Source organism: Mauremys reevesii, linkage group 21 (genome assembly GCF_016161935.1).
Source record: "Mauremys reevesii isolate NIE-2019 linkage group 21, ASM1616193v1, whole genome shotgun sequence".
Lineage (NCBI taxonomy): Eukaryota > Metazoa > Chordata > Testudines > Geoemydidae > Mauremys > Mauremys reevesii.
In genome coordinates this window covers 1,782,117-1,795,615 of record NC_052643.1, presented here as the reverse complement: position 1 = coordinate 1,795,615, position 13,499 = coordinate 1,782,117, and the positions used below count along the sequence as shown (strand labels likewise).

At 57.4% G+C, this 13,499-nt stretch overlaps 1 protein-coding gene across 8 annotated transcripts in view; it reads right to left on the bottom strand.

Annotated features, from left to right (window-relative positions):
• EPHB2 (EPH receptor B2) overlaps positions 1 to 13,010 on the bottom strand; it is a 254,352-nt gene extending 241,342 nt beyond the window's left edge. For all 8 annotated transcript variants that reach the window (XR_005590322.1, XM_039508880.1, XM_039508882.1 and 5 more), the window contains exon 1: positions 12,918 to 13,010. Coding sequence is in view for 7 of the 8 variants with exons in the window: in XM_039508880.1 (XP_039364814.1) it covers positions 12,918 to 12,984 (67 nt within the window). In the remaining variant the exon portion in view is untranslated. The remainder of the gene's footprint in view (positions 1 to 12,917) is intronic.
• Positions 13,011 to 13,499: the final 489 nt, after the last annotated feature.

Genomic DNA, 13,499 nt, shown 5'->3' with positions numbered 1-13,499 from the left:
GCAGTGGGCTCTGCCCAGAGGGGTCTGCTCCATCTGCATGGACACCGCACTGCCGTGACACAGGTGGGCACAGCAACAGCCATGAAACACCTGGTGGACAGAGCACCGTCTCCCCAGTCCAGGTTTTCCCCCAGCCCTGCCAACAGAGCAGAGACGGGCACAAAAAGCTTTGTGGAAAGGAGAGAAGCTGCAGCAGGTACAGGGACCAGGACAGCAACCGCTTGGCTTCAGCCTGTTCTCTTGCCTCAGGGAAGTTGCTAGAAAGCAGATGTCTCCCCAGAGATGTTTCCTGGCAGCCAAGTGCTGCTCCTAGAGGAAGTGCTGAACGCAAGCCAGCAGCAACGTTGGTGACGCAGCCGGCTGCTCTCCAGGAACCAGGCTGGCAACACTGGCCAGCTGGAAGGGCGGGCGCGGGGGAGTCCGCATCCGGAACCACCCTGATCCCCAGGATCTCCATACAGGGAGAGGCTGAACCGGCCAGGGCCTTGCTCCATTTACTAGCAGGCACTTTAAACACCTTGAGGATCTGGGCCAGACTCCTAAATCTCAGTGCAAGCAACAGAAGTGATGTGCCTAAATCCCTGTGAGGGTGTGGGCCTTCGAGCCCAGCCAAAGCTCCCTGAGGGCAATGCAGAGACTCGGGTTGACTTTGGATCAGACGCTGTGTGTATTTGCTGGTGAGATTCAGAGATGAGGGGGGAGGCTGGGGCTCCAGGCACAGCTTCCCGACCTGAGCAGTACCAAGGGCAGGGCAAAGGGGGGAGCGGGATCACTGCTTCGGCCTCACCCCTTGCCCAGCTTCAGAGCAGGCCAGCACTGGTTCCTCACACTGGGCCTGCAGTGGACCCAGAACTGCCCAGGAACTGGGTGGTGGCCAGGAGAGGCAGCAAGGCCTAGGGACAGGCATTGGGCTGGGCCCCAGGAGTTTCCGGCTTTTACTCCTGTCTGCCACTGATAATGGTGGTCACTGGGCAGTCTGGGGACCACAGAATGCCCCCGTCCTTCCGCTCCTATAGGGACGCCAACATGGAAGTGACCTGCCTGAGGTGACAGCCCAGGGCTGCGAAGATACACTCCCCTCCAGCTTTTCGATTGGTTAAAGCCGTTCGTAGATCTCACTCTTGGAAAGGGGTGCCTTCCCCCAGACCTGAGATCAGCGCCCCACTCGGCACACAAGTCTGGGGAGGCTGGAGGCAGTGCCGGGAACCTTCTGACACATCCAGGGAAGGAGATGGTGGAGCAGGAAGCAGACCCCAGCAATTTTAACAGAGCAGCAATGAAGCTCCATTCAGCATCCTCAACACTATTGTCCCCGCTCTGTTTGGTCACAGGAGGAATGGATGGTGCAAGAAGAGCAGAGCAGGAGAACTGGGTCAGATCTCCTGGGTTCTAATCCCCACGCTGTCCCCGACTCCCTGCGGGCCGGGCAGCTCCCTGTGTCTTGGTTTTCTGTCCACACAGCAACACTAAGCTGGGAAAACAATGCAAGAGACAGACACAGTCCCGGTCAGCAAGGGCTTCTCCTTGGCGTCCAGGTGAAGGACAAGGAGGAAAAAACAATGTGAGGTGACCAGCAAATGGACAAGTTGCCTCCTGGGGCTTGGATCTGCTCCATGACCCCTGGGTAGAGCCTGATGTCCCCAAAGGCCCCCCCTGTCTCCCAAGCAGCCCAGATGTACAGTACCTGGGACAGACAAGGAGTTAACCCCTTGTTCACTGGGACCTGGCAGTGCCCAACACACAGGGGACCCATCCTGGCAGGGGTGCTGTGGGCCGTCTGGGGAATGTATCATGGACATGCTTCCGAACCCTGGAGTGGTTTTATCCACTGATTGACTCGCCAGAGAAATCCTCCTTTGGGTAGCTACCGAACCGGGAAACGCTGGCCCAGCAGGGCTCAGAGCGCAGGCTGCTCTGTGACCTCAGCCACAGGGGCACTGCTGGAGCCAGCGCGACACTGAACGTATTGGCTGGTTTCCTGGGATCTGGCTGCATTCAGGACCCATAAGGCCATTCTCTCATCACAGGCAGCTCTTCCCTGTCCCTGCTGCAGCCAGCCAGTCACTCCCTGATCTCCACACCGACTGCCCCAGCTCAGAACCGCCCTTTGCTCTGCCTGGCAGGAGGGTCTGTCTGGAGCCCTGAGAACTCGCTGCATTGCTCATTACCTCATTCGCAGCCAGCCTTTCCCAACCCCCTCCCGCAGGCTGGGAAGGATAATCGGCTCAGACATAAAAGGCTCCTGCAGCCTGGCTTGGTGCGTTAGGCATGTCTTGATCTGCAGTGACCCCAGCAGGAGGAGGCTCTGGCCATGCCCCTGCCCAGGCCCAGTATAAAGCCCCTGGAAAGCAGCCTGCCATGCCCCTGGAACTGGGGGTACCCAGGCAGCTGCTGGCAGGAGCAGCGACGCTGCCTGCTCAGAAGCCAAGTGGGAATACAGGGGCACAAAGCCCTGTGCATCCAACCCAACAGCCCCCCCCACTTGCTTTGCTCCGACAGTGCCCGGGGGGTGCGTGGGGGCACTCATTGTCCTTATGTCAGAAATCTCTATACAGAGACGACTCCTCCACCTGAGGGGCATGGGTATGCTCAGGTCCCAGCGCCCCCTCTTGCTGGATCTCTGTGCTCCCACCCTCCCTCCTTTGCGCTCTTGATCCAGGAACTCAGGAAGGAATCTCTGATGGGTCGGGGGTTGCCAGGCAGAGTGGATCCAGCAGCTTCTGGTCACTAATAAAACACAAATGGCTCCAGCCACGAGCAGACCTGCACTTGGCTTTGTAGCCAGACACTGCCACCACTCTGCTCCAGCCAAGCCCACAGGGCTGGCTCCCCGAGCACAATGCATCCTGCTCAAGGGGCTCCCATTCTCCCACCCTCCATCCCAGTACAGGCCGAGGGGACCCCACTGCAAGGGCTGAGTGCCTGCTCCCGGCCACCACACACAGGGCCCTGCTGCCAGCTGGCTCGCAGGGTGGCGGAGTGAAGGCAGCCAGCTCCAGTGCACACCGGTTGGCTGCCTCTCTCCTCCTCATGACTCTCCATCACTGGTTCTGCCTGTCACTTTATAGGCACAGGAGGTCCCTGAGCAGGGGAAGGGCAACATCAGCCCTGTAGATTACACTGGGCACCTATCTGGCATCTTCCACCCAGAGAGCTCCAGGCACTGTGGGTCAGCACCAGGCTCATTTTACAGAGGTCCAAGCTGAGGCCCAGACAGGGGACGTAGCTCTCCCAAGGTCTCACAATGATTCAGTGGCAGAGTTGGGAACCCCACCCTGTACCCTGCTCTAACCACTAGAGCGGACTTTCTCCAGATGTGGCAGGTGGCTGCCCTTTCATACCCTGCACCCAGGCAGGAGAAGCAACACACACACACACACACACTCTGCAGACTACACACACACTGACAGTCCTTGTAGACTGGACCAACCGACCAAAACACACACATCCCTTGTTGTCCATGCACATGTGGGACTGACCCTCTACATGCTCAAGGTAATGGGAAATTTAGCACCGATGTGAAGTGGTGTGGGATGATTGGAACAGGGCGTGGCCATTCCACCACAAGGGCCCACGTGGTGTGCGCACTGGGCTCACCCCTCACCCCACAATAAACAGTGGGCTTTGATCACTCTGAAATCATTGTTCCCCTTCAGCATTCAGGAGCTTGCTAATGTTTTTCCTTAATGAAATCAACTTTCACCGCAAGGCAAGAAGCGCCACACCCACCCACCCTCTCACTGAGCGGAGAACGGATTTTTTTTGGGTCGGCTGCCAAATCCCATCCCTGGGGCAGTGCGGAGCCCGGCATGAATTTGTGACTTCCTGCCCCGGGGCTGCATGGCCTCAGCTTCTGCCCTGCCTACAAAGACCCTCTCCTATGGAGCTTGTGTGGCTGAAGACTAGCTGGAGCGCACAGACCCCTTCCCAGGACCCAGCCCCATCACCCCAGAGCCCTCTACAGGGTGGAAGAGTACAGAGCCACTCCCACGCAGAGCCATTCTCCAGGGGGACGGACAGAGGTTTTGCAGGTGCATGATGCATTGTAACCACTAGCCAGGACCTCAGGAGGCAGGAGAAAGGACCCAGCACCTCCAGTACCAGCTGCAGTGAGCTCAGGGGGCTGCAAACATCAGAGGCGAAGCACATCCACTGCCGCACTATGATGACACCCTCTTATTTGCATATTGCCCCTCTACCAGTTGTTCGGCTGAGGGTTACTGCGAGGAGAAGGGAGCCATGGTAAAGGGATCTGGGAGCACCCAGTGAGCCAAGCGGCTGCACTGGCAGCTCTACTCTGCACACAAAGCCCACCCCCGCCTGGCAGTGCCCAAGACTTTCTCTTTACATTAGAGACACCATCAAAACTGCCCTGACAAAGGGAGAGTGTCCAAGAGAGCCCAGAGGGGGGCTCTGCTCTGCGACAGGCCCTCCCATGACAGCAGTTGCCCTTGCAAGCGCACAGACAGATGCCATGGCAACGGCAAGGTACAGTACAAGGAAACCCAACTCACCCTGGTTCTCTAGCACACTCCCAGGGGTCGCACCCGGCGCGGGGGCTGACGGGGGAGGGCTGAGGAGTCAATTGTCTGGTGATAAACACAACTGGTCGAAAACTCGGGGCACAGAAAACTCTGGTATTTGGGAATTCACTTTTGTCCTGAGTCGGGGCAAAAGGGCAAAAATACCAAAAGGTTTGGTGGAACCTCATCCACCCACTCCTGTAAAAGACCCCTGAACTCTGGCTGAGTTGCTGGAGTCCTCAAATCATGGTTTAAAGACTTTAAGTTACAAAGAATTCACCATTTACACTAGTTGAAACCTGCAAGTGACCTGTGCCCCATGCTGCAGAGCAAGGTGAAAACCCCCAGGGTCTCTGCCAATCTGATCCAGGGGGAAATTCCTTCCTGACCCCAAGTCTGGCCATCAGTTAGACCCTGAGTATGTGGGCAAGACTCAGCAGGCAGATACCTGGGAAAGAATTACGTGTCAGGGAAAGGCTGCTGGGACCCTTTCCCCACTGCCTCCTTCCATCAGAGCCATTCCCTGCAGTGGTAAAGACTCCAGTAGTGGGACACCGCACAGCTAAAAGCAGCAATGTAGATGGGGAGACACTGCTTGGGAACAGAGAGAGCACTGGAGGGTACATAGGCACAAGGTTCAGGTGTGTCTTTACTCGTTATGTAAGCAGTGCCTCCCCGTCTACACTGTATTTATACCTATGCTAGGGGGCGTGTAGCATATGCACTTTACATACCACTGAAGGGGGGTGGGGGGCGCAGAGTCATAGAATCATAGATTATTAGGGTTGGAAGGGACCTCAAGAGAACATCTAGTCCAACCCCCTGCTCAAAGCAGGACCAATCCCCAAATGGCCCCCTCAAGGATTGAACTCACAAGCCTGGGTTTAGCAGGCCAATGCTCAAACCACTGAGCTATCCCATCCCTCCCCCACGTACGGTTTCTGCCCTGTGCACTGGTTCTAGTTGGGAGAACTGGGTTGCTCCTTTACAGGGAAGCTGCACAGATTGTAAATAGCAGCCCAGGATGATAGTGATGAGTAATTACCCTAGGACCCATCCATTTCCAGAATGCCTTATATTCCATAGCTCCATCCCAAAGTGCCGGACAAACTCCTACATGCATGGGCCAGGTAAGATGGAAAAGCAGCCTCGCATGGGCTGGAGGGGCATCATTAATTAGCCCCAGAACTCCCATTCCCAGTCAAAAGGCAGCCAGTGGGACCAGCATTCACTCCCTATGTGCTAAAGGCAGCACCTTGTTCATTCTCCCCTTGTGGTGGGACCCAAGCCAGTGACAGGGTAGGGGGTCCCTCAGAGTTGAAAGCCCTACGCATCCGAGCCCACTCCATGCTCTCCCTGCAGACTGTAACCGTGCAAACCAGCCTGAGGCTCAGGAAAGGGCAGATGCAACAGCCGCAGCAAGAGATGACCCTAATAGAGGAGCTCAAGCTCTCTACGTACTTACCTGGCCTTCCTCATCATATCCTCTGAGCACCTCGCAGTTGTCAGTGGAGTTTAATTTCACAACGCCCCAAAGGGCCTTATCCCCATTGAACAGACAGGAAGAGAGGCAGATTAAAAGACTCACCCAAGGTCACCCAGAAAATCTGTGGCAGAGCAGGGAATTAATCCCAGGTCTCCCAGGCCCCAGCCTCCTGCCTTATCTACTAGACCATCCACCCTACCAAGGAGGGAGGGGAGAAGAGTCAGCCTGGAAGGAATGCAGGCAGCCCAGCAGGGCCTCTATGTGCCAGACACCTTTTTTGCAAACCTCATCCTATCAAGTTCCATGGTAAAGGTGTTAACCCCAGCCAGACCCAGAGCCCGTAACTCTTTCTCCACAGGCAGACCCATTCCTGAAGGCCTGGGGGAGGCAGTGAGGGAACTGCGCTCCCCGCACACACCTATTCCACCTTCCGGGTGGTTCTCATGCTCAGTCCCGGAGTTCCAAGTGCCCGCGAGGTAGGAGCTGGATGGCCTCTGCCTGGGCCCACAGGATCAGCGAAGGGAGGGCCCAGGCCTGCTGCAATCAGAGCCAACAGTGAAACTCCCACTGACTTCACTGCGGCCCAGGCCCTCAAGGAGCCGGAAGAGAACGCTGGCCCTAAGCAGGCACAAGGCCCCCCGAACCTCCTGCAGCCTTTCAACTTGGCCTCCTTACAGCAAGGCTGGGGAGCACCGGTTCAGGGGAGCTATGAACTGAACCTTTCTGGGGCCACGAAAGTCTCCAAATAGGGCCTCCCCCACCTCCAGTAGTTGCCATGGCCCCGCCCTTCCCCATGCAGCCATAGGTCTTGAAAGCTCGCAAGCCCTGGGGTTGCTCCAGAAGCAGGCAGTATCGGAGCCCGTTTTCCAAAAAAATTCAGCCAGCACAGCTGAGCAGCACCCAGATGTCCGGGGGTTCATCTACAGTTGACCAATTTCTGCTGCTGCACTCCACAAGCCAGAGCGCCCCCTGGCTATGGCAGAGGACAGTGCATCCCAATCACGGCAGAATGCTCCACGAATGACCCCATTGCTCCCTGCCTGGGTCCTTGCACTCGCTCTGTTGACCAGTCCCTGCTGAGAATCTCTTTCAGAATCCCCAAGGGAAATGCGATTGAGGGACGTAACAGGCCAGGAGAGGAAAGTCACCGATTTCCTCCCCTCCCGCAGGATTTGCAATGTACCTCTGGCCTGCGTTTGCGTCAGTCGGGGGTTTGTGAGTGTCCTACTGACACAGGTTTGCCGGTAGTATTCCTCTGTAGATGCAGTTTTACTGGTACAAAAGTGCCTTCCACCCACAGAGCTATTCTTCTTTCCATACAGGAATAGTGACCCTACTGTAAGCACACGGATGCCACTACAGCCACTATTACACAAGGGACTTGGTGATACAATCACTATACCAGCACAGTGCAAACACTGTATGTATTGCATAGACAAGGCCTTTGACACCTCGGCCTGGCTGAGCAGCATGCCAGGGCCTTGCTGTGTTCACAGCCAGGCTCCTGCATGCTGCTCCTCACCAGAACCCCAAGATGCCCCCCTTAGTTCACCACCCCTTCCGCCAAGCAGGTGTAATGATGCATTATTGAATAGCCTTAGGCTGAGAACCAAGCCCTGTAGGACCCCACTGGGACCACCCCATGTGGATCATTCCCTATCAGCAACAGCAGTTAGATATGTGTCTGTTAGCCCATTTTTAATCCATCTAATATGGGCCGCAATTATTTTGCACATTTCGAGGGGGGCGGTTAAAATTGGAATGTCTGGCAGAGCTAAATCCTTACAGAATTTTAAGTATATTCAGTCAACACAATTGCCTTTATTAACCAGACTTGTATCTTGTCAAAGAATGATATCCAGGTGGTGTGACAAGACCTATTTTCCATGAAACCAATGTGCACTAGTATTAATTATATTTCCATCTTTTGATTCGTTAGCGATAGAATTCTGTGTTAGCGGTTCCACTCTTTGCCCAGCATCGATGTCTGGCTAATAGTGCCCTATAGTTACCCAGGTTATCCCATTTAGTCTTTAACATTTTGTTGGAACAATATTGCGTTTCTTCTAGCCCTCTATAACCGCTCAAGCACTGCAAGTTATTAAAAGTAAAAATCAAAGGTATGAAGAGCTCCTTGGCCAACTCTTTTAAACCTCTTGGGTGCAAGCTTTCTGGCCCTGCTGATTTTAAAATGTGTAATTTTAGTAGACGCTGCTACTGAACATCCTTTTCATTACCCTTGGAAAAGTATTTCTACATCATTGTACACAATGGATACATCATCCAACCTGATTCATAATATAGGACAGAAATATTTATTGAACCTTTCTGCCTTTTCTGCACCATTATTGACAACGGTGCCATCTCCACCTAATATTGCAGCCACACTATTTTTAGGATTCCTTTCATTCCTGATACATTTTGAACACGCCTCCTTATTACCCTTAACTCTCTGACACAGATATGGGGAGGATCCCTTTTGCTTCTCTTATCAGCTGCCTGCAATCTCTCAGCTTCTGTTTTATATTCACTGCCATTCACCTCCCCTTTTCCCACAGTGATTTTTGTTTTATTGTTCTTTGCAAATTTCCTCTAAAATTAAAAAAAAACAACACCTTTTTTCACAGCTGAGATACTGCGACTTTTGGAGCACCTAGTGAAGTGTTCTTAAACAACTCCTAATTTCCATACACACTTCTCAGTTTACATTTTTCTTCCCAACAATTTTGCTCATAATTATGTATAGCTTTGAGGAGTTAGCTCAAGTGTGTGTAAATACAGATATGTATATATCTATTACTGGTGGGGACAGAATTCTCTTTTACTTTCATCAGAGGATCTCAAAGCACCTTACAACATCAATTAGTGAAGCCTCCCAGGATGGGGTTCTGTATTATTTCACTCATTTAAAGATGAGGAAACAGAGACAGAGGGGACAAGTGACCTCCCCAACATGAGAGCTGAGAATAGAACCCAGGAGTCATCTCCTAGCCTAGAAGATGATCCCTGATCTAACAACTAGACAACACAGTTTCCCATAAATAAGCCAGAGGTCTTGCCCTGCCTGTTGGAGAAAAAGGAAAAACAGCCAGGAGCCCTTGCAGCTGCGAAGGCAGCGAGGGAACATTTAGGGAGCAGGGGCTGAGGAGGTGTCACTCAGACATATGGTGGAGTGAGACGCCTGCAGAGCCTCCAGCGTAAGGAAGGACTCTTAACACTGATTTGCGGTGTCAGTGGATGTGGCACACTTGCTCAGCCAACCTGCTAGAGCGGAGGCAAGTACCAGGGGACCTACCAAGAGCCCAGCCCGCGCAAGGCAAGGGAGGCTAGAATGGATTAGACACAGGCACTGAAGCATGAATGTCTGAGCTTCCTACACTGGCCAAGGCAGAGCCACAGCCTGACAGGCAGCTGCAGGATCAGCCAGCATGCCAGGCTTCCCACCGTGGAGAAGAGTGACTCAAGGAGGGAGGAGAGCAGCACAGCACCCCGAGCCAGCCGAGCCAGTCATCGCTCTGCCTTGCCGGCATTCAGCTTAGGGGCAGTAGTTCTGCGCTAGGCTTTGCTAGCATAGAGGCAGAGCCAGCCTGGGCTGGGGGTCGCTTGCATGAACATGATGCTGGGTCCCCACAACCTAGACTTAGTCCCACCATGAGTGCAGGCGACTGGACTAGATGACCTCCCATGGTCCCTTCCAACTCTACAATTCTAGACAACATCACACAGAAGGTGTGTGGGACCACGGGCCAGGCCCAGGACCACCCTGACAGGCCATGGACATTATCCATTGGGGAAGGGGGCAGCTCAAGATCGTAACATGAGTGACTTACACCGACCCGGCATTCAGCTGGAGAGCACATGAGTGAAGCTGACCCGTCGGGGGGAAGCATGGAAAGCAGCTAGGCCTCTAGAGAGCGCAAGCTATGGATACAAGCTATCCATCTGAGAGCCCCCTCTCCCTGCCTCCCCACTCCACTGAATGCCAAAGAGATGCAGCTTACATAGCACCAGTACATGCTCACACTCACACCCACTGTGAGAGTCACTCACACCCAGCGTGAGGCCCAGAGAGTCCGACGGGAAGCGCACTGACTCCAGGTTACATTTGTCCCATTTTGTCCCTCGCAACTGTGTTTCAGGCTCTAAGATCCAGCTGGTTTGTGACTCCCTCCCCTTGCCCCTCATTTCTCCCCGCACCCTTTTCTTTTCAGCACCCAGCAGGCCAAGCATCCATTCCTTATAGAGCAGGACTTCCCTGTGCACGCCCTTCCCCCTATGGCCCTCCTCCTCCCGCTCCCCACCCAGCACACCCCCACCCATGGCTCTCCATGATATTAATGACTTTTTAAACTGGCAGCCCTCCCCGCCCCCTCCGGTCCGGCAGTCTGGGGGCTGGCCAGCAAGGAGCACTGCATTTGCTGACTGGAGCTTTGCAAAGCAAGGATGGGAGCTGCTGACCTGTGAGGTGCCACAGCCCCACACACTCCTTCAGGTGGAGAGAACAAGGCTCTTGCTACAGTAAATGGTAAAGGAGCGAGCGGCAGGAGCAGACGACTCAGCCTCAGCTCCGGTTTCATTTCCATGCTCCAGGCAGGGTCTCGGAGAGGAGCCTGAGACCAGGCCCGGCCCAATGACTTCGAGCCAGGCCCGGGATCGTCTTTCCCAAAAAGCTGCTTGTTTCCCTATTTCAAACCCACATGAGCAAAGCCCCCTTGGGGAGGGCTGGGGGCGCTTCGCTGCAAAAAGGGAAAGGCGCTGGCTCCTCACTCGGGTGCAGGGTGGGTGGGATGGGCCACTGGGCAGGCAGAACGTGACACTAAAGCACATCTGGGGCAACGCTTGGACCAACACAACTGGCCAAAGAACAGATCCGCCTCCCAGGGCGGCCCCTCTCCCTGGCAGGAGAGCATCTGCTGAGAGCCCCTTGACCAGGTCACACACCAGGGCGCACCCTGCGGAGATGGGGTGGGGATACTAATGCGAGGCCAGTCAGACCCCAAAGCCGCCAGCCTGGGTTCTGCATTGCTGAGCGATCCAGATAACAGGGAAGAAAAGCCCCTGAGCCCAGCACATTCCTGACTCCGTGCCCAGGCAGATGCTGCCACGGCACCAGGAAGCCGCCCATGTTATCTGGCGTTTCTGGCTCCTTCTAGAAAATGGAGACGGAGACCAACGGGCCAGGCAGTGCCACGGTACGTGGGGCTACTGACCCCTAGCGCTGGCCGGGGGGGCTGCATGGGGCTTTTCTCCGCCACAGAGAGGTTGCACTAGGAGGGTGGGGGCGGAGGTGTCAGCCAGCTCCTGTGCACAGGCCCAGCCCCCTCCCCTCCCATGGCTGTAGCCGCCTACGCAGCAGGCACTCCTGCTGTAGTCAGCAGTGTCGGGTCTGGCTGGCTCTGCAGGAATCCCGCTGTCAACCACCAATACTGCCATCTGATCAAGCCAGCCATCCAACGTGGACATGGATGTTCCTACAAACACGCTCATCTCCCTACAATTAAAAACATGCTGGGCTCGTCTGCACAGCATAGCTGGCTAGTGCTCTCCACTGCAATGTAAATAGTCCTATTTGTGCCAAGCTCGCATATTGTAAATATCACTACTTATAGCTGGCCAACCCATGAGTCATTCCCCAAAACTCCGACTTAATCAACAGTGCCTCATCCCTAGCCCACACCAACGCAGTGCCTAGGCCCCTTCTGGGCATTTGTCTTGACATCCAAACCCAGTGGCGTCCACACAAACCCATCCATCCGCCCAGCAGGAGATCCAGTCACCCCTTGCGTTGAACGCACGTTCCATTCGCTGCCCCCAAAGCTCTCACCAAGCCGGTACGAGCCAGAGTCCAGCCTGAGACCTCGCTCCTCTCTGCCCCTGAGACGGGAGCCCAGGGTTCTGTGCAGTTGTGCTTCCCTGGGCGACAGGGCCTGCTCTCTAGCAGTGTGAGGGCACGGATGCACTGCTCAGACAGGCAGGCGAGCAGGATGAATCCCACCTCATCCCGTGCACAGACAGCGCTGCCACAATGAGTCTCCCCCTGTCGAGCGGCATGTTCCAAACGCACCCACATTCCACAAACTCCCTACCTGCCATCTAGCCTGCGCGGCCTAGGGAGAAGGCAGCCGGGAGGGAACATGTCGGCTCCCGAAAGCCCATGCCAGGGGCCAACCTCAGGCTCTGGAAGCCAGGGAGGTGCCAGGGCCCACTAGAGGCACGTGCCAAACCCTGTCCCGGCCCGCCAGCGCCAGGCTGAGGTGGGCAGCCTGTGCGGCGCCAGGACCGGGATCGCTGAGCATCTCTCACAGACTGCACAGCCACCACTCCGGGGCACCCGCCGAGCCACGGGCAGCTAACGGGGGTGGGGGCAGAGGGCACAACACAGGCAGCAGGCTGGCAATGCCAAGCAAGGCACATGCCAGAAGCCGCTGCCGACCGGCAGGCAGCATGGGGCGAGGGGGACCTGTGTGCCCCACACGCTCACTCCATCCTCACGCCATGTTTGGGAAGGTCCAGGCGCCACCAGCCAAGCCCGACAGCTGCAGCCCAGAGCCCCCGGCCAGCGGCTCCACATCGCCAGCGGGGTCCTTGCCCCCAAGCCCCGCGGCGGCCCCGAGCGCTATCCCCCGCTTCGCACTTCCACCCTTCGGCTGCAAACTTTGCAGGGCCCCCGAGGCTCCGGGCCCCGGCCGGGGGCTCGCTGCAGCGCTTCCCGGGGACCCGCCCCCATGCCGCGGGGGGCGCCCGGCGCTGGCCTGGCTGCGGAGCGGGGCACCACGGCCCCTGCCCCCGGCCAAGGCGGCTGCTCCCGCCGTGCCTCGCCTGCACCAGCGGCGCGGGGCGGCCGGTGCCGAGCCCCAGCCGGGCGGCGCCTGCACACGAGCCCCGGAGCCCCGGCCGGCCGCACTTACCCTCCACGGCGGCGAGCAGGGGCAGCAGCAGCAGCAGGAGGAGGCAGCAGCCGGCCAGCAGCGCCATGGCGGGCGCGGGGAGCCCGGGCGGGCGGGCGGCGGCCGGGGCTAGCGGGGCAGCGGCCGCGGCTCCATGCGGCCAGCCCGGCCCCGCGCAGGCAGACACACGCGCCGCGCGCTCGCCGCCGAGTGAGCCATAGGGAGCGCGGAGCCGGCCCCGCTCCGCCAGGCTGGAGCGACCCACCGCCCGCGCCGCGCGGGGGAGCGCCCGCCGCCGCCCCGCCCCCGGGCCCCGCCGCGCCTGCCGGGCCGGGCGGGGCGGGCGGCGCAGCCTGCGGCGGGCGGGGGGCGGGGGGCGGCGCGGGGCAGCCCGGCGGGCGAGCGGGGCCGGCGCCCCCCCGCCGCCAGTGGTATCTCCCGGCGCTGTCTGTCGGCCGCGGCCGGCCGGGCTGCGGGCGGGGTCGCCCGTCACCTGCCGGGCCAAGGGAGGCACCGGCCGTGGCTCGGCCCGGCCCGGGATCGCCAGCGGCCCGCGCCACGCAGGTGCCCGCAGAACCCGGGCTTGGGCTCGGCTGTACCCGG